Source organism: Theropithecus gelada, chromosome 13, assembly GCF_003255815.1.
Source record: "Theropithecus gelada isolate Dixy chromosome 13, Tgel_1.0, whole genome shotgun sequence".
Taxonomy (NCBI): domain Eukaryota; kingdom Metazoa; phylum Chordata; class Mammalia; order Primates; family Cercopithecidae; genus Theropithecus; species Theropithecus gelada.
The window spans coordinates 31977827-32004521 of record NC_037681.1 but is presented as its reverse complement, the minus strand read 5'-3'; the positions used below and the strand labels follow the sequence as shown (position 1 = coordinate 32004521).

The 26695-nt window shown below is 48.3% G+C and overlaps 1 protein-coding gene, 1 non-coding gene and 1 pseudogene across 3 annotated transcripts in view; 1 reads left to right on the top strand and 2 right to left on the bottom strand.

Moving 5' to 3' along the window:
• GREB1 (growth regulating estrogen receptor binding 1) overlaps nt 1-25027 on the bottom strand; it is an 85498-nt gene extending 60471 nt beyond the window's left edge. For both annotated transcript variants that reach the window (XM_025354066.1, XM_025354067.1), the window contains exons 1-6: nt 24587-25027; nt 18772-18891; nt 14588-14764; nt 5059-5241; nt 3187-3321; nt 827-955 (exon numbers count right to left, since the gene is read on the bottom strand). In XM_025354066.1, coding sequence (XP_025209851.1) covers nt 827-955; nt 3187-3321; nt 5059-5241; nt 14588-14764; nt 18772-18891; nt 24587-24743 — 901 coding nt within the window. In that variant the 5' untranslated portion in view covers nt 24744-25027. The remainder of the gene's footprint in view (nt 1-826; nt 956-3186; nt 3322-5058; nt 5242-14587; nt 14765-18771; nt 18892-24586) is intronic.
• On the top strand, nt 19576-19694 carry LOC112605417. Its single transcript, XR_003115415.1, has one exon. It is a non-coding gene; the product is annotated as a 5S ribosomal RNA (ribosomal RNA).
• Nucleotides 19988-20162, bottom strand: LOC112605510 (annotated as a pseudogene).
• Nucleotides 25028-26695: the final 1668 nt, after the last annotated feature.

The window sequence follows — 26695 nt, the reverse complement described above, 5'->3', positions numbered from 1 at the left end:
TGGTTCCAGATGAGCATGGTGGGGAGAGCACTGGACTGGGAGTCCTCAAGCAGGTCTCTAGGTTGCTCCACCTGTTGACACCTTCCTCAAACCCTCCTCTGGCAGGAGGTCTGCTCGGCCCCTTCACTCACCTCCCTCATCCATATCCTCACCTCCTCATCCCTCTTTGCTTCCTTTCTCCCTTTCTGTCTCTACATGATGCTTCCCCAACTTCTAAGTTGCAGTTCAGTTACCACCTCCTCCAGGAAGCCTTCCCTGAAAAGACTAGCCTCAGCAATGACGCTGATTTGGATGAGAACAGCCGGTACCAATTAATGAGCTGCCAGATGTGCTCTGACCTTTCATACAGCACCTCATCCCTCTGAACAACCCTTGGAGCAGAATTCTTATCTCCAGGTGAAGAAACATTTATTGAGACTTGGCCAAGGTCCCCTGACTAACAAGAGACAGCAGTAGGTTTTGAATTCATATTTATCTGATTTGGAAGCCCATGTTCTTCCCCAACAACACATTGCCCACTATTGCTCCAAAATTCTACCATCCTGCAGCTGTGCAGCCCACAGGACAGGTCACTCGCCATCACCACAGCTATCTCACTGCTCCCTGGCACACACGACAACTCCCAAGTGTGTCACTCATACAGCACCAGTGCCTGGACCCAGACCCATGGACTCAGGAGGCACCCGTGGTCCTGGCCTGACACTCATGGAAGCCACACCAGACTCCAGGAGGCTCAGCGGCCCCAGCCCAGCAGCTCCCATGCCCCCTCTGGCCTTGGCCCAGAGAAGAGCAGGATCCCCAGGACAGCCAGGACAGGCAGCGCTACCTAAAGCCGATGGTCGCGGCAAGGCCAACAGGTTATTCTTTGCCAGCTGTTGGCACTTTGGGGAATCTTTGCCGTTGAAAACAGCCGGACCCACTGTTGCGCTTAGTGAGGAGTGATCAGAAGCTGGTCCTGAAAGCAGATAGAAGGCAAAGAGGAGGGTCAGTTCACGAGAATGCCCTGGGAGCCAGGCAAGGAGGAAATCACTTTCCTTGCAGTTTCACAAACTAGCTTTTCCCCAGCAAGTCTCATCAGAAGATCAGAATTCCCAACAGTGATTCTGCTACACTGAGAAGATACATGCAGACACATGCATACACACACACACACACACACACACACTTCTGCCTACACACAACATACACATGCACAAACATGTACACACACACACGTGCACAAACACATGCCTATATACATGCACACCCAGGAACATGCACCCTCCTGCTCACACTCCAGTGGACACACAGCCTGAGTGAAAGAAGGACCAGGGGACTTCCTGAATTCCAGGACCACACCTGAAACTGTTCCACTTCCTTCTACCTTCTCTCTCAAGACCTCTGGTTGATATGGTTTGGCTGTGTCCTCACCCAAATCCCACTTTGAATTATAGCTCCCATAATCCCCATGTGTTGTGGGAGTGACCTGGGGGGAGGTAACTGAATCATGGGGGTGGTTCCCCCATATTGTTCTCATGATAGTGAAGAAGTCTCACGAGATCTGATGGTTTTATAAAGGGCAGTTCCCCTGCACACGCTGTCTTGACTGCCGCCATGTAAGATGTGCCTTTGCTTCTCCTTTGCCTTTCGCCATGCAGAACTGTGAGTCCATTAAACCACTTTCTATATAAATTACCCAGTCTTGGGTATGTCTTCACAGCAGTATGAAAATGGACTAACACATCTGAAGTCCAGGAAAGCAGTCGGGTTTGCAGCTACCTAGGTGCAGGCTGTTCACAGGGCCCAGGGCTCCCCAGGTCTAAGGGTAATTCTGGGGACAATCATGGCTTCTGGTCTCCTGGGGCTGACAGAACTGCTTAAGTTGTCCATGTCAGTCAGAACGGTCTGGAAAGAGCTTGGGTCAGGAGTAGCACTGAATGTTTCCTGTGGGTTTAAGAGGGTGGCTCTGAAGCCAGATGACATGTGTTTGAGCCCAGTTCCACCACCTCCCAGCTGTGTAACCCTGGACACTTACTTAACCTCCCTATGCCTCAGTGTTCTCATCCAGAAAACAGGGGTGGTCACTATAGCAACTCAGAGCCACAGTGAGAACAACATGAGTTAGCAGAAGAAAGTGCCTGGAACGGTGCCTGGTGTGTAACATGCTTTGAGTACTTGCTGATACTATCATCTTATTTAATTCTTACAATTGCCCTACAAATTAGACAGAAGAGATTTGCTCAACTTTACAGATGAGGAAATGGAGGTTCAGAGGATTTGAGTTGCCCCAAATCACTCAACTAAATGGTGGCAGCACTGGAGCTTACACCCAGGCACCCCGACAGCAGAAACAGTAGGCTCTCCAGGCCATGATGGTAGAGGCACTGGGGGCCTGGGCGTGGGGAAGCAGCAAGGAGCTCTGGAGGAGAGTATGTTCCAGTCCCCTGCCCAGGCGATGGATGGGCCAGGTGGGTACAAGGGCACTGGCTTCCTCCCAGGGCCAATGTGTCTCTACAGACCCACTGGGCAGGAGGCATGAAAACAAGCGGCGACCTTCCTGCGTCCTTGGGAAGGCTGGTGTCTACTGTGATAACAATCACCATGCTTAGGAAGTCTGTGCAACATGGTGAAATGCCAAGCATGTGAATCAAGGTTCACATCTAATGTCACCTCTTGCCTCCACCTCCTCCTGCCCACGAGGTCCTAGGCAAGCACCCAGCCTCCATGAGCCTCACCTTCCCAATCAGTAAAATGTGGGAACCGAGGCCTGCTCACAGCATGGTTGTTGGGCTTCAAGGCACTCATAGAGCTGGGGAGTGCTGCACATGGGGTGAATGGCAGCAATCTGGTCTTTTCCGCCCCTTCTAGCAATTCATTCAAACCCTGACTCAGCACCTTTACATAGAGAGCTCTATGCCGTGCGGGGGTTGTATGGGGGGCGGTGCTGCAGAGGGACCCTGCATATGTCCCCACCAGGGGATCCCACTTCGTATAAAACAGGAAGAAAGAAAAGCCCTCCCAGTGAAACAGCTAGCATTCTTTGTTGAAGAGTATTACAAATTCAAGATGAAAGTAAAGGTGTTATAGAAAAAGATAACAGCCCCTTGATTTATTTTGAAGAATGCTTGACTACATAGTCAACCGGACACATCAGAGACATGCCAGCGGTGTGGATTCAGCAGCCCTGGCGTGTCTCTGCCGCCTCACCTGCCTGCTGAGCTCCCATCAGGATGCTGGGGTTCGTCCCGGGAATGGGCTCGCTGGGGAAGGCAGCCGTGCTCTCCAGGGCCGGGAAGAAGGAACCAGAACAAGTACTGGTGGGGATCTGCCGGCTTCTAAACTCTAAGGGGGCAAGGTGCACGTGTGAAAACCAACTCGCTCTTCTCCAACAGTTACGAAATGAGTTCCTGCAGTGGAACGTATCCTACAGGACAGTGAGCTATGGAGACAGTCACACAAGCTGCCACCACATCCTGGTCTTTGTTTCAGCGTGAAGCCAGGGTGAGGGTGTGATTCTCTACTTGTGGCTCCATGCCAAGGGGCATCTCTGGTTGTCAAGAGTGGGAGCAATGGTGAATATTTAGAAGAAAGGGACGAATTATACAAATAAGTCACCCTACAGCTACCCGTAGCCATAGACGAGAGTGTTACTTGAAGATAAAGAAACAATACCATCTTCCACCCTTATTTCCTCCTCTGGGAAAGGCCATCCCCAGCGGCTAGTGAGGTGGAGAACCTCTGAGGTGCTTGGACCCAGCAGGTGATCAAAGATGGTGAACTGGTCCCATACAGGGCACAACCACTGCATCCTCAGGGCCTGAGAAATGACTGGCAAGTAATAGGGGCTCAGGAGGCATTTACTGAACAAAGCAAGAAAAGCAGAGAGGAAGGAAGAATGGGGTGTGAGGGAGGTGTTCCCAGAGCCGCCCAGCCTAAGGCGTCTTCCCTCTACTCCCAGGACCTGACTGGGAGAGTCCAGAAGACAAGATGGGAACAAGCCCAGACAAGGGAGGAACACCTCACACCCCAGTCTTGCCCTCCACCCGCGGCAGGCCACTGAGGATCCAGCCTCCTCCTCGCCCCACAGAGCTGACTGTGGCCATGAAAGGTACAGCTGAGACAAAGAAGGTGGCAGGGCAGCCTGCTCCCAACGTTTCTGAAAGCTGCAGCCCAATCACTTCTTCAGAGACCAGCAACGTGAAGCTGATCTTTCTGGCCATAGTTCAGGGTTCAGGGACTTGTGTGAGGCATTGTTCAAGCCGAGCTGTCTTAAGTCAGGTTCTCAGCCTTGGTGCCGGTGACATTTGCAGTGGGCTTCTTTGTGCTGGGGGCCGCCCTGTGCGCTGCAGAATGTTCAGCCATACCCTGGTCCCTACCCCAGATGCTGGTGGCACCATCCAGTCATGACAATCAAACTTGTCTCGAGTTATGGCCAAACGTTCCCTAGGGGATGAAAGTCACCCATGGTTGAGGACCACTTGGGTGAACTACTCAATTTGGGAAGATAAGAACCAGCACCCCAACTACTTGCCATAGGAGGTAATGCACAGTCTGGCCCTCTGTCAACTTTCTCTTTTTTTTGAGATGGTGTCATGCTCTGCTGCCCAAGCTGGAGTGCAGTGGCACCATCTCAGCTCACTTCGACCTCCACCTCCCGGGTTCAGGTGATTCTCCTGCCTCAGCCTCCCGAGTAGCTGGGATTACAGGTGGGCGCCACCATGCCTGGCTAACTTTTGTATTTTCAGTAGAGACGGGGTCTCACCATGTTGGCCAGGTTGGTCTTGAACTCCTGACCTCAAGTGATCTGCTCACCTAAGCCTCCCAAAGTGCTGGGATCACAGGCATAAGCCACCACGACTGGCCCTCTGTCGACTTTTAAACATCCCATCCAATTAGACTGTCACTGTCAACCAGCTTAACGCTCGTAACGAAACGGACCATTTTCCATTTCATAGGCCTGGCCTTTTGCCTGTGATGTGTGCTGCTATGCAGGGGCCTCTCCCCAGCATCCCAGCGACAGCCACCGCGGGCCACTTGGGGGCCCAGCACTCCCACCTCCTCCACAGCCAACCTGCCCACCTGAGCCTTTCCAACAGATTAAAGGTCCTTTGGTGAGAGTCCCTTGTGCGTTACGGACCAGGTAATACTTCAAGTGTTTCTGCTTCTTGGGTTGAGTGGTCAGTTTCAGATTTATATGATTGGAGAATTCTGTGAAGTAACAGAAGCCTTTCTTTCCACAGCCAACACAATTCCCAGAGAAACCTGGAGAAGAAAGTAAACCGTAAACATCTTTATTCTTTTAAATTTATTTTTTTAGATGAAGTCTCGTTCTTGTCATCTAGGCTGGAGTGCAATGGCACAATCTCGGTTCACTGCACCCTCCACCTCCCAGATTCAAGTGATTCTCCTGCCTCAGCCTCCCAAATAGCTGGGATTATAGGTGCCTGCCACCATCCCTAGCTAAATGTTTTTGCAGTTTTTAGTAGAGATGGGCTTTCACCACGTTGGCCAGGCCGGTCCTTTTCAAATAAGACAGAGTTCATCCAAACTCTGAAGATCCACTTCCTGTACCACCAGCCAGAGAACTCCACAAGGCAAGCACCCCACCCTCTTAGACTAGCCCAGAGGTTAAGACGGCCTCGACTCAAATAAAAGAGGACCAAGAAGACTTAGCGATAGAGATGGGCCCAGGCAAATGTGGAAGATTTAACGTGCTTGGGGGCTACCTAAATATCTATGTAGAGAGCAAACTTTGCAAGACAAGAGCCGTCCCATTCCACCGTGTACACGGATCGGGGCGCCTGAAATGATGCGAGAGCTCTTATTTCCGGAGGGTGGGTTAGTTCCACTCTCAAAGCAGTGTGACTAGTGAGATGGGCTACACTGGGACACCTCTTAAGAGTCCAAAATTCCATCCTGCTCTCAACTTGATCCCGTGAGTTTCTGAAAAGAAATCAGGAGAGCTCCGCAATGCCTGGCCAGCACGCTGGCGAGTGAATTCCGTGGCTTAGCAGCCAGTGGACGGAGACGCTCTGCTAGAATGTGACTATCTTGCTGCTGCTGGCCTCTGCACCAGGCCTACAACTGACTTTCTGGGAGGCAACGGAGGCTCCCGTCAGCTGTGAGGCTCTAACCAAGCCTCCTACGCGGTGGCAATGACAAAAACACCTCCTGGGAGCTATTAAAATCCAGAGACATGTGCCTGAAAAGACCTTCACACACTGTAAAGCCTATTCAAACCATAGGCAGCGGGAGTGCTGGTTAAGATGAAAAATGTGAAGACTTGGCTTCTGCCCAGGATGACTGCTCTTATTTAAACGATCATAAGATGGCCTTGCTTCACCCACCGGTATGTCTGGTTTCTACAGGTCCAAAGGCCTTCGGCTGCGGAGATCCTGAAGCTAAGACTCATGTGTCATATTCTCCATTTGATAAGCCTACAAAGGTCATTGTGCCTGAGGCTGTGAGGGCCACCCGGCTCTGTGTGTAACTCTGCTCTAAAAGTCTCCCTAAGGTCTCTGGCTAGTGTTCAAAATAACTCCAGTTAGTGAAGGTTAAAAACATCTCCACAGATAAATAAGACATCTACATTACAGAGGCCGACTGGACTCCCTGATCTATTTTGAGTGCATTTAGTCTTCCTCAAAAGGCATTAGAAATAAGGACAGATCTCTTGGCCTCACCATAGGACAGTTACAGGATGATTTACCTTCCACAGTCCTATTCCCTCTGTGCCAGCACAAACAGTAAGGTCCTGACATGAAACACTGTCCTCTCCAAGTGCTCGCTTTCCATGGGACAGGCAGGGAACTAACACGCACAGGGAACCAGGGCCATTCTTGCCATTCATCTCAATCCACAAGTGCCACAGGAGCCAGTCAACCTGGAGGGCAAGTCCTTCTTTGTGAAATCAGAGAACCAGAGAGGCCCGTTGTTCAAATCCTTGGGTACAGAAAGTGTGGCATCCAACTCCAGCCTGAGGATGACGGTCTTGCCCACAGGCCTGGCATCCAAGGCTGCCCTGATGCCCCCTGGCCTCCATCTCCAGTTTTATTCCTGTCCTTCCTCTGATATGCTAATTCCCAGCTGGACTCCCCTGCCTCTCAACCCAGCCCACTCCCACTGCCCTCCACTGACAGGCTCATCCTCTCCTCCGGGGCCCCACCTCTACACATCCAGCCCTCACTCAACATCCTGCTCCAGCGCCTACTCCCAAGAGCCTTCTGTGACCCAAAGGCTGGCTGGTACTTTCCTCCGGACTCCAGGCTCTTCCTGTAGCTCAGGGGCCTCTGAACATCCCAGTGATTGAAATTTGTGTCTTTTTCCCATCATTATTCCTCTAAGCTCGCAGCATGACTGCACGTGTGAGCTGTGTGTGTGCAAGTGTACAGGTACTGACTAATGCCCCACACATGGCAGGCAGCCAGTTAATATCAAGAGGGAAGAAAAGAGAGAGGAAACAGGATAACTGTGAACAGCAGCCTGTCAGGGTTTCTGTAAGCACTCTGAAGGAATAACCTCATGTCTTTATTCATTGGCCTCCAACTTAGGGACGCTTGAGATAAACCCGGCTCAACTGCTGCCTAAAAACAAGGCCCGAAGAAACCTTCAGAGCTCCCTGGAAGGGCTTCTAAGCCTGTTGTTTAAAAGATGGATGAACAGGAAACAGAACTGCAAGACGCTAAGAGCAACTTGCCAAGGCCAGGCTGTCATCCCTCTCCAGAGACAGCTAAGCAGGTTACAGGCCTCTGTCCCATAAGAAACACGGGCTGGGGACCATGGCTGTGCTGCAGAGGCCATCTCCATCTCCTCCGATGGGATGGGAAGCACAGACAATAGGGAGCTCTTTGTGATTCAGAAATGAGGGTGGACACCCTGGGTCTTGCTAGTACAGGAAACATTTAGGGACTCAGCAAGCAAACTGCTTTTCTGCTTTGGCAAAAACTTTCTGGTCAGGAGACCCAGCTGCTCTTCTGTGAGGTGTCTTGGAGAGACAGCCACAGAGGCCAACCAACAAAACCACAGGAGAAAGAGGGAAATAATGAACTGTTCTCTTCAGAAATCTACCTTAGGACTTGGAAGTCTAGAAAGTTGTTTTACATGATAGGCTTAGAAAGCATGGGATCCTGCCTGAAATCTCAAATTCCTGCCGGGTGTGGATATCCAGAATCAAAATTCTTCCTTCAGTGTCCTCACCATGGGAAACAGCCCATCACAAACGCGATTCTTGCCACCACGCACAGCCACACCCTGTGATTTTCCCGTGTGTCTAGTTTAGCAGCTACAGGTAGCATTTGTTTAACAAGCACGTCCTGGGTGGATATGTGTGCTGGCCGCTGAGCAAGCCTCTCCCCTTCTGCTGAGAGGACAGCTACATCCACTCCCCTAACCCTTGCAAGGGAGTGCGTATAAACCTGGATGTCTGAGGGGCCTGGGTTCAAATCCTAACTACAGTTAGGTGATGTGAGGCAGGTAACTAACACCTCTGAGCTTTACTTTCCTCATCTGTCAACAAGGTGACAATAGGGACTTCAAAGTGTATCTGTCTTGGGTCAGGCACCGTGTCGAGCGCGTTATAAATCTTCTCATTTAAACCTCATGAAGCCTGACAAAGCAATCAGCAGCAGTGTCCCAGTTTACAGATAAAAGCATCAAGGCAGAGGGAGAGACAGAAACCCATCCATGGTACAGGGTGACCCAGCCACGGCTACAGGGTAGAAAGTGCTGGAGTTAGGATTTGAACGCATCTCCTCCCAAAAACCCACCTTGTAGGAGGAGCACTATGGGGGTGAAGTACCTACGAGATGTCTAACATGTCAGGGGCACTCTGCAAGCAGCCCTCCTTTCTCTACCCCGGACTAAGCTGTATTAGGAAGGCGAGCACAGTAGGGGTCATGACACTCACATGCGGCCCTAGGGGAGCAAATAGATAGCCCCCACCCCTCCAACAGTGTGAGATGTGGAGGAAGCAGCTCCACTTCTCTGCATTTCCATGTTCCAACCATCAAAGGGAAGGCTATGACTAAATGGGCCCTATGCCTCCTTCTAGGACTAAAGTGACATGATTCTTCTTGGAAGCATCCATAGGTGGCTTCCTTCAGACCCAGTGGTCTCTGAGCACTTGGCTCATAGCAGGCTGGAGATGGCCCAGATTTACTGCTGGGGCCACTCCCTCTGCAGAGGGGTCCTCCCACAAAACCTCAGGGATGCCTCTAGAAGTTCACCTGTACCTGACCTTTCTTCTAGAACCACAGTCCAAGGAGATCTCGCTGATAGCCACTGCACCAGAGCTGGGAGCCACAAACATGTCCCCCACGCCTGATGCCTCCATCCAGCGCCTTCCCAGGAGAGTGGATGCTCAGAAGGGCCTTACTCTAGACCACTGTCCCTGTGCAGAGGGCCACTTGGCCCTAGTCATCAACCCTCCATGAAAAAAATGCAAATCTGACGGATACTGTTATGCACAAATATGTTTAGAAAGAAAATCTGATAGGAAACAAACCAGGTGCTCTGGGCAAGACATACATTAAAAATGCATGGTTCATAATTGGGTAATGTTTTTGGTTAAAAAAAGAAATGGTCCCTGTTAGGAAGAAGGAACAGACACAGTTAAATAATCCCACGATTGAGGCAGAAGGACTGGTAACAACGACAGCAGTTCCTCAAATTCGGGCAGCATTTTCGAGTTTATAAAAATCATCATATAAAGAGCTGAGTTATCCTCAAAACCGCAGTCAGGTACCGCGTACATCTTTATCCCCTTTATAGATGGCAAACCTGTAGCCCCAAGGCAGGAAGTACTTCTCTGCCAAGATGGGACTGGCTGTTCCAGCACAGTGTGCTATGGGGAAGAATGGGGAAACAGCAGGAGTAATTTAGGAAGGCAATTCCAGGAAGACATCCTGGCAAGTGGGATTTAAATTGGGCCTGAACAGCAACTCTCTGTTCCTTCCAAATAATGAGCCTTGAAAGCCCACGAGCTCAGACGAGCACACACTACACCTAGCAACTAATGACCACCCTCCCCGTGCCTGAACATAACAGTTACTTGGGACAAAAATAAGATCCTCTTTGGCTCATTGTGCCATATTAATTGAAAAAAGAAAAAACAGAATCTGGGAAATATTATTTTAAATCCCCACCTGGATGGAGAAAGGAAAAGACCATGGGCAAAGTAAAACAAGGTTTTATATATATATATATGCGCGTGTGTCTGTGTGTGTATATGTGTGTGTGTATATATATATATATATGCGCCCAGAGCCCCTGCCTTGGTATTTTGGCCAAATCCCAGCTCAAGTGTAGAAATGGCCCCCTTGTGTTGGGGAAGCCTAAGGAGCCGTACCAGGATTCCAGGTGAGACAGGAAGTGGGGCAGGGGTCCCAGGTGTTCCTGGGGAAGATGAAACACTCAGGGGTGGTAAATAGTATGATGTTGTGAGGTTTGAAACATAAAACTCTCAGGCCATCGTACTCCTCTAGAATCCTGCAGTAAGTTTATAACTAGTTCTTCTGCCTCAGTTTCTCCCTTTGCATAAAAATCAGTTGTGTGTCTGACTTCTAAGCGATCTTCTTAAAACACAAATTAAAACACAGTCATCTAAATTTAACATCTAACACTCTAAATATCCTTAAAAATATCAATTATAAGGGTAAAACTAGGGAGGAAGGACCTACACATTAAGAAAAATTTGAGACACAGCAACCAAATGCTTTAGAAGACCCCTGTCTGGATCTTGATATAAATGCACCAATTGCTTTAAAAAAAACTGTAAGATATAATTTGAACACACTGAATATTTGATAATATTAAATAACTGCTAAATCTTTTAGATATGATAATGGTATTGGATTTCTAATGAAAAGCTGTTTTTTTGTTTTGTTTTGTTTTGTTTTTTTAAATGGAGTTTCACTCTTGTTGCCTAGACTGGAGTGCAATGGCTTGATATCTGCAACCTCCGCCTCCCAGGTTCAAATGATTTTCCTGTCTCAGCCTCCCGAGTAGCTGTGATTACAGGTGCCTGCCATTACGCCGGACTAATTTTTGTATTTGTAGTAGAGACAGGGTTTCACCATGTTGGCCAGGCTGGTCTCGAACTCCTGGCCTCAGGTGATCCACCCCCTCGGCCTCCCAAAGTGCTGGGATGACAGGCGTGAGCCACCGCACCTGGCCCCAATATCTTTTAGAGATAATGCCGTGTGGAAATTTACAGATGAAATGATACAATGTCTGGGATTTGTTTCAAAATCATCCCAGAAAGGGAGAAGAGGGGGATATTATCAACGAAACAAGATTGGCCATGCGTTGATAACCGTGAAAGAAGGCTAGATCACCTCATACCACGAGACTCTGTGCTTCTGTAGTTTGAAAACAGCTCCTTTTCCGAGCAGAACCCAGCTGGGCATCCCACCCTGCCGCGCTCTCTACCAGCCTCCGCTCCAGCCACAGAGCACTCCAGCCACTTCTCCAGCGTGCCATGCTGTCACGCACAGGGAGTTCCCTCTGCTGAGACGCCCTTCATCCTCCAGGACCTGGGCATCAGGGCCAGACCGTCGGGGTTCAAACAGCGGGGTGGCCCTGAGCAAGTCAGTTAGCCTCTCTGTGCTTTCATGTCTGTATATAACTGTAGATAATAACAGACCCACCACATTGGCTATTTTAACTTATTTCGTGCAGTTTCTGGCACATGATAAATGCTCAAAAAGTGCCAACTGCTCTTAGTGTTTGGTTTCTGTTGCTGTTATTCTCCAATTGGCAAAATTCTACTCATTTTTCAGGGCTCAACTCAGATACCACATCCTCCCATTCCCATCCTCACTGGGCCCCTCCGATTCCCGGAGCACCTTACCCTGTCTGTAGACCATGTCGCACAAGGATGTATTGTAAGATTTATTGACAGAGTTGTTTGTTGTGGATTTCTAGGCTGATTCTTGGTGTGCCTGCGTCCCCCCACCCTGCCCCCAGGCGTAACTGAAGGTCCAGGCTTTCATTTCAGGTTATATACTCAGTAAATGCATGCTGAATTCTTTGCCTGCTGAATGAACAAAGGACTCGTTTACTCCCATCTAAGAAAAAAACAATCTAGTGGGATATGTTTTCCTTCTTTATGTCTGAGCTGTCAACTCATTTAGATAAATTACCGGGCAATAAACTGAAACAAACACCTAGATTTTAATCTTTCAGCTTTTTCAGATAAAATACCTGAGTTGATTAAAAGTCACTAAAACAAGTCTCCTAATACTGCTGCTTCCTCTAAGGTATTCCCCAGCCTGTATTTTATAGATCACTAAAAAGCACTGAGCTCTGCCACTGCAGGGCTGGAGGGCGCCACCTTGTCCTGTGTAGCCATCAGACTTAATTGCAGGAAACCTAAACAGTGTTAAGTATGCAAGCTGAGAGCATAAAGTTATTTTATTAAAAGAAGAAAGCGATGGTTATTACCAACCAGGCCTTGTCACCCATTTCAGATGGCTTTTGGCAAGCAATTAACAAAGCTCCTACTTCCTCTCCTCGATGAGCTGGCTCTGTTACTGAGCTGGTGGTGAAGGAACTGAAAGATCCTCGTCTCTGCAGGCCAAGAGGCAGAGCCTCCTTGATTTACTGCCCTGGCAATTCCTTTACAGTCACAAAGTGGTGGAATCCAGACGAATCCCCAGCCACTGCCAGATCAAACGCTAAGGCGGCCACCAGGCACGGCCTCCCGGACTCACTTTCATCCTGGGCGACTGTGGTAAGCGTTCAGTCTGTCATTGAATGATTCCATCAGCTTCTTTGCTAGAGTGGGTTTTCTGGGATGATTCTGTTTTAGAGAACTGGTTACAGCGAGTCCATGAGCCTGCCTCAAGAGAGTTGGCCAAAATGTTTTCTCTCCTTCGTCACTGTCTAGTGGTGGTGTCCCTCCAGCGAACATTCACCTGCCTTGTGTCGGAGTTCACACACGTGTGTGTCCCCAGCGCCTTTGTGGTAGGAGCCATCTCATTTCTTCTCCCTTCTCCATTTTCATCCTTTGCACAGCTCCTCAGACATAAAGTGTGCTCAATAACTACCCATGGAGTGAGTTTATCCTCCCAGCTTTTGGGGCCGTATCAAGTGCAAAACTGGAGGCTTCAATGTCTATACCCATGGAAAATATGTAAGAAATTGTGGGGGTTTTCAATCTAGAAGTTTTTCCCATAAATTCTCACAATCAAACTTGCTCTGCATGAAGACTGTTCCTGAGGCTATATCTGAAGTGGATCATTACCAATCCTGCCTCCTGCCCAGATTGCCTCCAAAGAAGATGCCAGGCCAGATGGAGGGGGCTGAAGCCACAGTCACAGGATGAGAACAGCCAAAGGGCCAGGGCACATGTGGAAGTCACCTCTCCGCTTCATGGATGAGGACACAGAAGCCCAGGGGGCCACACAGGGACCTGTGGGCAGATGCAGGACAGGAACCCAGATCCCTGGGCTCTCAGTCCACACCTTGGTGTCCCTAGATTTTACTCCACAATGGGGGAGACTGCTGAGTGATGGCCTGGCACACAGTAAGAACTCAATTATATCATATGAGCAAAGGCAGCCAGGCTTGGCAAGGCCTGGCCCCAGCTCTGCACTCAGAGCCTTAGTGGGCCAGCGGTTGTTGGAAAGATCAAAGGCCAGTGGTGCCCAGGGCTGGAAGGGAAAGCAGCGGCTCCCCCATCTTGACCCCATGTTGACCTTGACTGTGGGATGGTACCAGCTAGAATCTGGAGCCAGGAGGACTTGAGTTTGAATCCTGGCTCTGTCCCCTTTACTCATGCGACCTTGGGCAAGTTAACAGATACAAGCCCACCTATAAAACTGGGATAATAAAGACCACCTCTTGGCTGGGCATGGTGGCTCCTGCTTGTAATCCCAGCACTTTGGGAGGCCAAGGTGGGCAGATCACTTGAGGCCAGGAGTTTGAGACCAGCCCGGACAACATGATGAAACCCCATCTCTACTAAAAATACAAAAATTAGCCAGGTGTGGTGGCGCGCTCCTGTAATCCCAGCTATTTGGATGGCTGAGGCATGAGAATCGCTTGAACCCAGGAGGTGGGGGTTGCAGTGAACTGAGATAGTGCCAGTGCAATCCAGCCTGGGCAACAGAGAGAGATTCCATCTCAAAATAAATAAATAAACAAACAAGCAAACAGACCATGTCTTGAGAGATGAGTGATAAACCAAAGGGGAAAACAGATACAGGGTGCCTGGCAGTCCTTCAGGACAGAACATTCTGGAGGCAGCAACACACTCAGCCTCATTCTCCTCTGCCTCTGTAGGCTATTTCTGAGACTGTCTAGGACAGGGTTTGTCACCCATTCCTGACACAAGCGGGCACTTAGGGATGTCTGAAGAATAAATGTATGAAAAATGAATGCTAAATGGTGAGCTTTCTGCCGGGATGCAGTCATACTGTAAATGCATCTCATTTGCATTCCATTCCACAAAGAACTCTTCTACCAAAAAACATAAACAGGGCTGCATGCTGCACCTGGGGTCCCAAAGATGGTCCCTCTGTTGCCACCACCCCCCGCTGTGACCTCCCTTGACCTTGCTCTACCCCAGTGCAGAAAGAGCCACAGAGGAGGACAAAGCAGAACTTACCAAGAAGAGCATTGTGGCCATTGTCATCCGGCAAGAACCTCTTGTCAACGGCGCACACCAGGAGATGGTCCGGTAGGCTGGGGGACTTGGCCCCCACGAGGAGAAAGCCCGCAGGGACATCAATGGGCTCGTTGGAAATGGAGACGAGGCGCAGGTCCTTCCCGGCCTGGCAGAACCCTAGGAGGGGTGGACAGGGCTCACACACTGCCCAGGGCTTCCCAGAAGCGGGGTCACAGGGGCAAAGGGAGGAAACGCTCTGGGTCTGCTCAGGAGAAACCCTTATCTCTGGGTGTGCTTGACCTCAAAATTAATCCTGAGAGATAAAACTATAATCTTAGTTGGCCGGACATGGTAGCTCACGCCTGTAATCCCAGCACTTTGGGAAGCCAAGGCAGGAGGATCACTTGAGGTCAGGAGTTCAAGACCAGCCTGGCCAATGTGGTGAAACCCCATCTACTAAAAATACAAAAATTAGCCAGGTGTGGTGGCACGCACCTGCAATCCCAGCTACTCGTGAGGCTGAGGCAGGAGAATCATTTGAACCCGGGAGGCGGAGGTTGCAGTAAGCCAAGATTGTGCCCCTGCACTCCAGCCTAAGCAACAAAGTGAGACTCCATCTCTCTCTCTCTCCCTATATATATATATATATACACACACACACACACATACACACACACACATATATATACACACACATATATAAAATCATAGTTATCCACGACACAGATCACACATTATTTGTCTATTGGTGCCACCATGTAATGCACATTAATGTGCAAATGAAGCTCAACAGGAAGAAATTTTAAACACATGACGGCAAATGGAAACATATACAAGATAAATCCTTAAGAAACTGAGGGTCCCCTGATGTTTCTTACATGCTACATTTTTTGGGGCTGAGAAAGAGGCCATCATGAAAAACGAAGGCTGAGAATCTGATAGCGTCGGTTTCCTCTAGGGGGCGGTGGGGAGGACTCGTGGCCAGGACACAGGCACAGAGCAGGCCGAGAGCACGGAGATTCTCATTCCATGCCCTTCGGAACCTTTTGCGTTTTAGAGTTTGTAAATTTCCTATTCAAATAACACATCTCTACAAATATTTGGGGGGAAAGGTAAAAGAGAGAGCCAGCTGAGATTAATTTGGATAAGCCTTTTCCAGGGTCTTGTCCCAGGTAAGGGCACACCCAGCTCCATCTCCTGTGCTCTGTGTAGCTTTAGCTCCCGACTGAGACCTCTCTGGGAGCCCCGATGAGCCAAGGCCTTCCCAGCAGAGCGCTACAGGACATCATGAAGACTTTGCTCCTGCGTGCAGGGCTTCCCCACTCACCGAGCATTTGCTCCACGGTTTCCCATGTGCCGCTGGGCGGGGGCAGGAGAAAGCAACACCTGTGAGGGAGACACTGGCAGGCGTGGGGCCAGGACCACCACATGCCAGGCACTGGTGAGGCAGGCTCTGCAAAGCTCTCATCTCATCACCTGCAGCAAAGTGTGGCTGTTCCCATTTTGAAGATAGGGAAACTGAGGCTCAGAGAGGTTGGGTGATTTGCTGCAAGCTACAGAGAGGTGGACCAGGAAGGGAGGCCAAGCTGACTCCTAGGTTTGGAGCACGATATAGTCTGGCTGTGCCCCTGCCCCCATCTCATCTTAAACTGTAACTCCCACAATTCCCACATATTGTGGGAGGGATCCAGTGGGAGGTAATCGAATCATGGGGGTGGGCCTTTCCCACGCTATTCTCGTGATAGTGACGAGTTTCCCCACACAAGCTCTCTTGTCTTGTCTGCTGCCATGTGATGTGCCTTTCACCTTCCACCATGATTGTGAGGCCTCCCCAGCTACGTGGAACGGTAGGTCTAAGAAACCACTTTCTTTTGAAAATTGCCCAATCTTGGGTATGTCTTTATCAGCAGTGTGAAAATGGACAAACACAGGGCAGTTCCTTGCATTGGCTTGGGGAAGGGAGGTCAATTCCCTGAGGTCAACGTCAATCCCCAGAGGTCCCCTAACTCTCCGACCTAGGTCCCTCCCAGCCTGGTGTGGTCCATGCTTTCTGAAGAGCTGGAGGGATGTAGGCTATGAGTAGTCACCGTGTTTACTGTATTTATTTGGAAATTATGTGAAAATATAATGACCATTGGAGAGTTTACCTCTTAATGTTTTTTTTTTTAAGAGATAGGGTCTTGCTATGTTGCCCAGGCTGGCCTCGAAGTCTGGGCTCAAGCAATCCTCCTGCCTCAGCCTCCCGGTAGCTGGGACTTGACTATTTGCGCCACCATGCCTGGCTGAAGAGTTTACCTCTTACCATTTAATTCAGTGGCCTTTTAAATACTTAGACACTAGAAGTCCTACCTCACTAAGAGCCACCATATTGCCTTCCCCTTGCCTGGAAGAGCAGCCCAGCAAGGGCCGAGTCCCTCCCCTCCCAGTCATCATGCTCAGAGTCAAGTCCAGACCCCAAGACAGAACACATGGGGCCTTCACACCAAGTCTCATCACTCTTCCAAGCCTGGCTCTGCCACACCTCAGGCCCCCACATAAATAATCTGTTAGCAGTTCCCCCAAATGAGCTGTAATTTCACCCGACTAAGCCTTTGCACATGCTGTTCCCTCTGTCTGGAACTTCCCAGCTTCCTCCAAGCCCTCCACAGTCTCCTGGCTGACTCGTACTAATCCTCCAAAACCCAAAGGGCCACCTCCTCCAGGAAGCCTTCCCAAAACTCTCTACCTGCGTTAGAGCCCCTCCTCTGTTCCATGCACCCCTGCTTGCTCCCAACTGCGTGCAAAGTGTCCACTTCCCTGTATAGCTCCCATCAAACAGGGATCTCTCATCCCATTTATCTCCATATATCCAGAGCAAAGAGTTCAATAATTACTTCAATTACTGCTTAATTTAATAATAACCAGTTAGTTATCTTAAATAACTAAGGACTGAGCACAATGCCTGGACATTGTAGGCATTCCAAAAATATTTGTATGGGGTACCACAGTGTCCTATGTAAACCCTTTTACAAATAAGGAAGCGGAGGCTCAGAGAGATGCAGAGCTTGGAACGCAGCTACTCAACTATCTGCTAAGCAGCACGGCCTGCATGTTTCAGTTGTGTCTGATGCCCAAAGTGATGTTCTCGCTGCTAACTGGCCTCCCTGCTTGACTGGCATGGTGTCAGGACAGATGAACTCACTAGCAAAGAGGTTGTGTGGCACATGGGTGTCAGAGTCAGGGGTCTGCCCCACGCCTCTCTGAGTGCACAGCACAAGCTCTCAGCACAGGGCTAAGCTGCCACCCGCCCAGCATCTCCAGGCTTCTGTTCCTCAACAGTGAAACTGTACCATTACTGACTGAACAGGGTCCCTGAGATTATGTGTATCCGCCTGTTCAACACTGACATACTGATGGGTATGAAAGATTATTCTAGCCAAGCATGGTGGCTCACGCCTGTAATCCCAGCACTTTGGGAGGCTGAGGCAGTTGGATCACCTGAGGTCAGGAGTTTGAGACCAGCCTGGTCAACATGGTGAAACCCCATCTCTACTAAAAATACAAAAATTAGCCAGGCATGGTGGCGTGTGCCTATAATCCCAGCTACTTGGGAGGCTGAGGCAGGAGAATTGCTTGAAGCCAGGAGGCGGAGGCTGCAGTGATCTGAGATTGTACCACTGCATTCCAGCCTGGGCAACAGAGTAAGATTCTGTCAAAAAAGAAAGAAAGGAAAGAAAGGAAAGGAAAGGAGAGGAGGGGAGGGGAGGGGAGGGGAGGGGAGGGGAGGGGAAAGGAAAGGAAAGGAAAGGAAAGAAAGTAAAGATTATTCTTCCTAATCACTTCTGAGTTCAATATCCTGTGCAAACAGGCCTGAGTAGGGAAAATGTACTCTAGGTTCCAAGCAACCAACACAGAAAAATGAATGTCTGGCTCCCAAGCCACTGGTAAAGTTGAGGCTGTCCAAAGAGCAGCACAGAGGCCTGCCTTAGCATCCCAGCATGGTGTCTCTGGAGCTCCCGCTTCAGGAGGGCAGGCTGGGCCAGCACCTGCTGGGGGCCCACAGGCATGGCTCACACCTCAGGGAAAGCAAAGAGGGAGACCAAAGAGGACCCCTGCAGCACAGTCACAGGCTCAGTTACCGGCCTGGCCACTGCCTCCAGGCAGCATAGCAGGCACTGCCTGGCCAGGGGCTGGCAGAGGCTCACCATCTGTGGTGCAGCATCCTTCAGGCGGAGGGTGCAGCTGGAAAGGGTTTGGGGGGCTGTTTGTTTCCAGCCCTCCTTCTCCCTCTTCTTCCTCTTCCTCATTGTCCACTCGGCTACCACCTAGATGGGAGAAGAAGAGTGATGAGCAAGGCAGCTGCTGTCCGGCCTCAGAGCTTCCCCCAGGGCCTTTTCTCTGCCTGGATTCTCAGGCTTAACAAGCCCAGGACCCACAGGACTAATCCAGAATGGGTTCCACCCATCCTTAACAAGCACTCAGCAAGTCTAGCTAGTTCGGAATTAACTTGTCCTTACAAACACTCTGTCAGTCGGGTTTTATCAACCTTCTTTACTAGGGGGAAAAGCTGAGGCTTGCTCAGGTTGGATGACTCGCCCAAGGTCACACTGCACACAGACCTGGACCTCATGACTCCAAATTCAAGTTCACTTCTCTTCCATCTGCCACAGCTGCACATACACTAGACGTTTAATATGTGAAGAACTGGCTGACAAGGACTGAGCGCAATGCCTGGACATAGTAGCATTCCAAAGATATTTGTGTAGAGGGTTCCATAGTGTCATAGGAAGACCATTTTACAAAAAAGGAAACGGAGGCTCAAAGAGATCCAGCAACTGGCCCACGGCTACTCCACTATGTGCTAAGCAGCCTGGCCTGCGTATTTCCAGCCATGTGTGATGCCAACGCTGATGCTCTCGCCCCTAACCTGCACTGCTTCATTTGGGAGACAAAATGTAGGTAGTATGAACAGCTTCACACAATACAAGAGAGCTGTCAAACTGCACATTGTCTATGGCCATACCACCCTGAACGCACCTGATCTTGTCTGATCTCAGAAGCTAAGCAGGGTCGGGCCTGGTTAGTACTTGGATGAGAGACTGCCTGGGAATACTGGGTGCTGTAGGCCAGGCGTGGTGGCTCAAGCCTGTAATCCCAGCACTTTGGGAGGCCGAGGCAGATGCATCACCTGAGGTCGGGAGTTCGAAACTAGCCTGGCTAACATGATGAAACCCTGTCTCTACTGAAAATACAAAAAATTAGTTGGGCGTGGTGGTGCGTGCCTGTAATCCCAGCTACTCAGGAGGCTGAGGCAGGAGAATCACTTGTACCTGGGAGGCGGAGGTTGCAGTGAGCCGAGATTACGCCACTGCACTCCAGACTGGGCAACAAGACCAAAAACTCCATATTAAAAAAATATATATATATATCCCCAAGGGAAGAATGCATGTAAACATTACTAGATACACAAACACACACACACATACAAATAGCCATTCTAGAACAGGGTCAGGTACGGCAGGGATGTAGGAAGCTTTTTTTAAACTGATAAGAACAGATACTACACTTGATCTTAACCAAAAGGCTGAGAAGTGATGTAGGAAGCTTTTTTTAAGGGAAATAATATTTCAGAAGGAATGGTCACTGTTGAACAGGTCAGGACAGCCTAGAGGTGGCCATGGAAATCCCGCCACTCCCTGAGCCTGCGCTCTGTCACTACAGGGAAATGAACTCTCAGCTCCAGCAGGCAGGGCCTCTGCCCTCGCTCTTCCCTGTATTCCAGGCACCCACAAGGAAGCTAAGTATGACTGTGTTGGGCAGCCCAGTGGCTCTGGGGACACAGAATCATACCTTATTCACTAAGTACTGCTGGAGAAGGCAGGATCCCAGGCTGTTGAAGTTTAGTCCTACCAACTTCTTGTAAGTTAGACATTCGGAGTAAAAATCTTTCTCAACTTCTCTATCTTTAAATATCATTTAATAAATAGCATACAGAGTTCTTCAGGGAACAGGGTCATTATGAACATCCTTAACACACTGGGCTAGGATACAGGCACTCTTCACTTCTTCTTTCTTTTTTATTTTTTTTATTTTTTTTTTGAGACGGACTTTTGTTCTTATCGCCCATGCTGGAGTGAAATGGTGCGATCTCAGCTCACTGTAATCTCCGCCTCCTGGGTTCAAGCAATTCTCCTGCCTCAGCCTCCCAAGTAGCTGGAATTACAGGCACCTACTACTATGCCCAGTGAATTTTTGTATTTTTAGTAGAGATGAGTTTCACCATGTTGGTCAGGCTGGGCTCAAACTCCTGACCTCAGGTGATCCACCCGCCTCGGCCTCCCAAAGTGCTGGGATTAGAGGCGGTGGCGCCTGGCCCACTTCTTATTTCTTTGTCTTCTCCTCCAGTATTGGTTTATTTGCTGTCATGTCTCAAACCCTCACTTACCTTGGCTCTAACACCATCCATCCATCCAGAGGGCTAAGCAACCTGGGTTAATGATGAAATCATGTGTAGTAGAAAGAGACTGGACTGGAAATCAGGGAACTCAGGTTTCTGTACTAGCCTGGGCCACTGCCTATGTGGACGCAGGAAAGTTACTTAACCTCTCTGTGCATCTGATCCTGCCTCTTTAAAATGAGGTGGTTAATCCAGACAAACCTTAAGGTCACCTGGAGTTGTGATGGTCTATGTGGAAAAACACGGCCCCCAGAGCTGCACGAGATGTTCCAGATGTGGTTTAAACAGTAGAGCATACTGGAAAGACAGCCTCACAATGGCTACCATTTCAAACGGGCTTGTGGGACAAGAGGCAGAAGAAGCTGAACGTTTCCAGCAGGTGGGAACCATGACTTTGGGAAGGTCACAGCAGGAAGTGACTCAATAATTCCTGATCTCTCAGTCTTCCTGGGCTTAGAGGACACAGAGGTGGTAGGAAGGCTGTGAAGAGATTACCCAGAGGTGGGGTGGGGAAGGAGATACACTCTTGAGCCTGCTTCGGATGCTTTCTTCCTGGCATTAAAAATAGCAGGCGTGGTTTTAGCAGAAGGTGTAAAGAGTCATGCCCAGACCCCAGGCTCCAGCAATGCAGAACAGGTCTCCGTGTTGGGGACACAGAAGACTCTGTCTGCAAAATCGACTCTGGCCTCTAAGCCAGCACCATAGAGGCTCAGAGGGGATGTCACAGACACCAGCTATCAGTGAAATAAGGGAGACACAATCCCAGGAAAACTAAAACCAGCAGCCCCCAAGGCCCGCACCGTCGCAGCAAAGGGCACACCCGGGAATGCCTGCACGTGATTCTGCTAAGCTGCTAAGAACAGGAATTCAGACTCTCAGAAGGCATGAAAGAAGAGGGTCGTAAGCCTCAAAAGGTCAAAGAAAGAGCTCAAAATCCAGTCAGTAAGAAAGCAGGATTAAAGGTCAAAGGTCTACGTCAGATATTGCAGGGGCTGTGATGGGAAGATCCACTAGCAACAAGCTCGAGGGGACATTCCTGCCCGGGAGCAGACTAAACCAGACGTGTTTACCCAGGTCTCCTGGCAGGACGAGAGCTCTAAAATGGCATTAGACAAAACCAACTGGATTGGGAGCTCAGAATCCTAATAACAAAACACAGGAACTCAGGGGCCCTGGAGCACCACTTCCCTCCATTCCGTACAAGGCTGCTGCTTTCAGTGTTGACATGCAATTGTGTTTTCTTTCCATGAGCACAAACTCTATGGCATTCTAAGTAAGTGGGACTACAGGATTTTACCTATGTCCTGTTTAATGAATAAATACCTATCCCAAAATGCTGGACAGTGTCTGTTTTGTTGATCTCTCTTCTTTAAAAAAAAATCAAGAATGTATAAAGGGCTTTTCCCCTATAGGAGGTGGTAGGTTAAGAGCCCAAATTCAAAGAGCAAAGTAATGAGACTCCTGCTCAATCCCCCGCACAAATACATAAAATGTTAACAGATCAAGGGGTGTTCAGCATACCAGCACCCCGGTCATAAAAACCATCTTTAATGTCATTGTCTGAGGAAGGCCAGCAATGAGATAAGAAACCCCGACAGACAGACACAAGGAGATGTGGCCTGGATAAGCCTGTCTGCGCCAGGTTTGACTATGCAGGAAGCAGGGGCTCTAGCTGAGTGCTTGGTTTAGGGTGACATTTAGCAAAGCAAAAGGAATCTGTCTCTTCCCACCAGCCCCCTCAGCCCCCTTGTTTTCCCGCACTAGAAAGCCAAACTCTCGGAGGACTTCTCTCTTCTGTGTGTTGGACAAATGGGAAAATCACAGGGCTTGGTCCAGTTTTCATAGCAACGTGGAGCTGGACAAGCCGACTGACAGCTGGCAGGGAACCTTCAACCACAGCGCCGGAGGCATGAAGGCTTAAGCCTCAGTGCTGTCCCTGCACAGTGCCACATCTCCAGCAGCAGATAAGGGCACCCTGAGCTGTCGGAATGTCAGACACAGCCTCCCAGTTAAAGGTGGGCAGAAAGCAACTATCACGATCTTTCAACGGGAGGGAAAGCTGATTTGGAATCCTCAAAGGGCTTTCTATTCCTCTCTCCCACTGTGGGCAGCCCTGAGTCTACTCAACCCCTTGTCTGTCCCCTTTTTATCTCAGAGCTTGGCCAAAGCTGTGTGTGCAACTGCTGCTCAGTCACTCAAGCTTCCAGCAAGCCACCCTTCCATCCTCCCAAATCACAGAATTCAATTACTTCGGCTTGTGAGGTGAAAGCACTTTGTGGATTTTAAGGTATCATTCAAATAAACATTACCATCAGTATCACTATTACTAACACATCATTAGCCACAAAGCTCTTCAATACTATAGAGGTAGAGGATGACTAGGTAATTCATATTCCACCAAAGTCTTTCAACTGGCCAAAAACAGTCCATAAAATACTCTCAGCCATTCCTCAGCTCCCCATAAAATCAGTCACGTCTCCCATGCCAGAAAACATCGGTGCTTTTGATGTGAATGCCAGAGAATTCTTGGTTTTCCTAATGCATGGTTTTGACCACAGTCTAGTTTCTCTCAGACCCAGATCCAGTTCTTCCAGGGGTTTAGAAGGGCCATTTGCAAGGTGAATTTAGTAACGGACGTTTTAAACAATGACACAAAAATGCCTCCCTGCTAGAATAAGGAACTATCAGATCTCACACAAGCTCAGTGTGGGGCCCCTTGAAGACAAGACCTCCACACCTCGTTTTTCTCTAGGTGCAATTCTCTCCAACCCAACCATCCCCTTCTACATACACACTCACGCACAGCAAGACCACCCCAGCACAAGACCTGGCTCACTGAGTGCTTTCTTCTTTAATTCTAGTTAATTAATTTTTGTTTTAAAGCATAGCCCCCTTTTCACTTCAATAGCTAAGAGAAGTCTGCGGGTAACTTCAAAGACATCAACTTACAAAAAGAACTTCCATAACAGAGCGATCTCATACTATGGATCGCTGAGGGGTTACTTCTGACACGAAAACACATGGCTATAAAAAACAATCATTTCGTTCTCTGCATAATTAAATAAACTCTAAGAAGTCATCCCCATGCCTGAAGAGAATTTAGTTCTTTATTCCTGGCATATATTAAATTTATAAGGGTTTGCTTTTGGTTTTTAAAAGTTTCTAAGAGTTCTCGTACCTACTATTACTTTGCAAAGATAATAGCCACAAATCACAGGACAAAGAGAAGGAATATATTGCTGAGGGTCAAAATTTCTTGCTTTTCCAAGTGAAAATGTCAAACCTTCTAATAAGAGCGTAAGTAACAACCGATTGAGAACAAGTTGTCCTCTTCCTTTCTCCCACTGATTCAATGAATAATTTTATTTCTTGCAACTTTATGGCTGAAACTTATTTACATTTTAGCCAAAGTAAGAACTTGTACACAATTTTCTTTTTCTAATAATTCTTTTCTGCTCGATTCAACGTCTTCTACATAAAGAAAACAGTTTCAAGTTCTGGTGCTGACACTAACTGTGCACAATAAAAGAAATACACAAATAAAAGCAATGTGCATCTCCTACCTTCTAGAGCGGCAAGCTGCTGCTCAGCTTCCAGGTACAGCTGGGAAAAGATGGGCCTGGGCACCAGGTTGTTGGACCGCAGGGATGCCTCGATGGAATTGTGCAAGACCTCTTCAAAGCGTGTCGTCTTCAGCTGTCCAGCGTAAGAATTTCCCATCTTCAAGAGAATGGAGTCTTCTGTTTAAAATGGCATCTCAGATTCGGTGCAAAAGTCTGACTCCACGCAAGGTAGAAGGTGAAACAACTGCAAGGAGGAAGGGCCATGTAGCCTCCGCTCAGCAGAGACCGAGAGAGGGCAGCTGTCCTCAGCTGCAGCTACTGCCGGGCAATTACAGGAAGTTATATAAGTAACAGCTTTCTCTAATTTAGCACTCAGCAGAGCCTGACACCTCTTAGAATATTTCACTAGAGGTGCCTCTTTGCCATCCCCAGATTTCACAGGACTCCCACTTTTCCCAGAGATGTGGTCCTGCCCCTGAGAGTTCCCAGACGAATGATGCTTCATTTTCCATGACCTGCAGACGAATGGGCCCTCCGACACTCTTGTAAGTGACGGCAACTGAGCAATCCACCACAACCATTCCCAGATTTGAGGATTAGAGGAGCCGGCCTCCCCCCACCTTCCCGAAAGATAGGCTAGCAGGTCTCCCATCATTGTCTTTGCTGGTAAAAGGCTGATTATTCTCATTCTTCCTTTAAAATGTTTTTTAATCTACTAAATGTTTCCATGATTCAAGTAATACAGAATTAAATCTGGAAAACGTGGAAATCACAGAGGAGTGGGAAAACGAGGAAAATCACTGACATTTCTATCCCCCAAGAGATTTATTTTCTATCCCCCCAAAAATCACAGAGAATCACTGTGAATTTTTTTCTGCAGCAGCTTGAGATATAATTCACATACCTTACCACTTAAAGTAGACAACTCAATGGTTTTTCGTATATTCACAGTGTTTTGCAACTATCATAAGATCAATTTTAGAACGCTTTCATCACCCCAAAAGGAAACCCCAGACCCATCACTCTGAAACCCTCCAACCTCTCCAGCTGGAGGCAATGATTAATTTATTTTCTGTCTCTATAGATTTGCTCATTCTGGACACTTTGTATAAATGCAATCATTCAGTACGAGGTCTTTTGTGACTGGCTTCTAGCTAACGTTAGCACAACGTCTCCAAGATTCATCTGTTTAGCATGAATCAATACTTCATTCCCACTCATGTATTTTGATGTATTGTTTTAGACTTAAATCTTTGCACAACTTGCAGGTGGGAAGGGATGGGAGATTGTATTCACATAATTATAATCATACTATAATACACATTTTTATTGGTTTTTTCTTTTCCTTGACATAAGCATTTTGCTCAACCCTCTTGCAAATGGTTTTAGAATAATTTTAATGGTCGCTTCCCTTGAGTGAAAATGCTGATATTTGTTCCGACATTTCTCCCTGATTATACATATGGTTAAATTTCTATTTTCAGTCCTTCCCAAGAACAGGCATTTAAATGTGTATATGTCCTTAATGTTTTCCATTTACTTTCTATTTCATTATATTTAGCTATTTGTTATATTTCCGTTCTACTTCCTTTTGGTTTAACTTGTACTTTTTTCAAACTTTTCAAAATAGTTACTTTATTGTCATCTTTGTTTTTCATCTTCATTAACAACGAAGACATTTAAGGCTACATGTTATCCTCTGGGCACCTCCTTTGCTATGGTACAAGGTTTAGTGTGAAGTGTTCTCCTTTTCTTTTCTTTCTAGACAGTTTATCATTTCCCTCTGATTCCCTCTTTGATCCGTTAATTATACAGGAGTGTGTGTTTAATTTTTAAACAGTCAAGATGGCGACGGGGGGGGTGAGTTCAGCTTCATATTATTTACTTCCAGTTTTTAATAGATTATAATCAAGACTGTGGTCTTTAGAAACTCTACTTTTGAAACTTGTTCAGGGTTTCTTGTTGCCATATACCTGCTGGAGTTTTCCAGATATGAGAAAAGACATTTGTAAACTCTACAAGGGATGAAAGGAAATCGATCAGATTATTCAAACTGTTCTATATCCTTGTATGTCTCCTGTCTACTATCCTGTTCATCTTTAAAGTAGC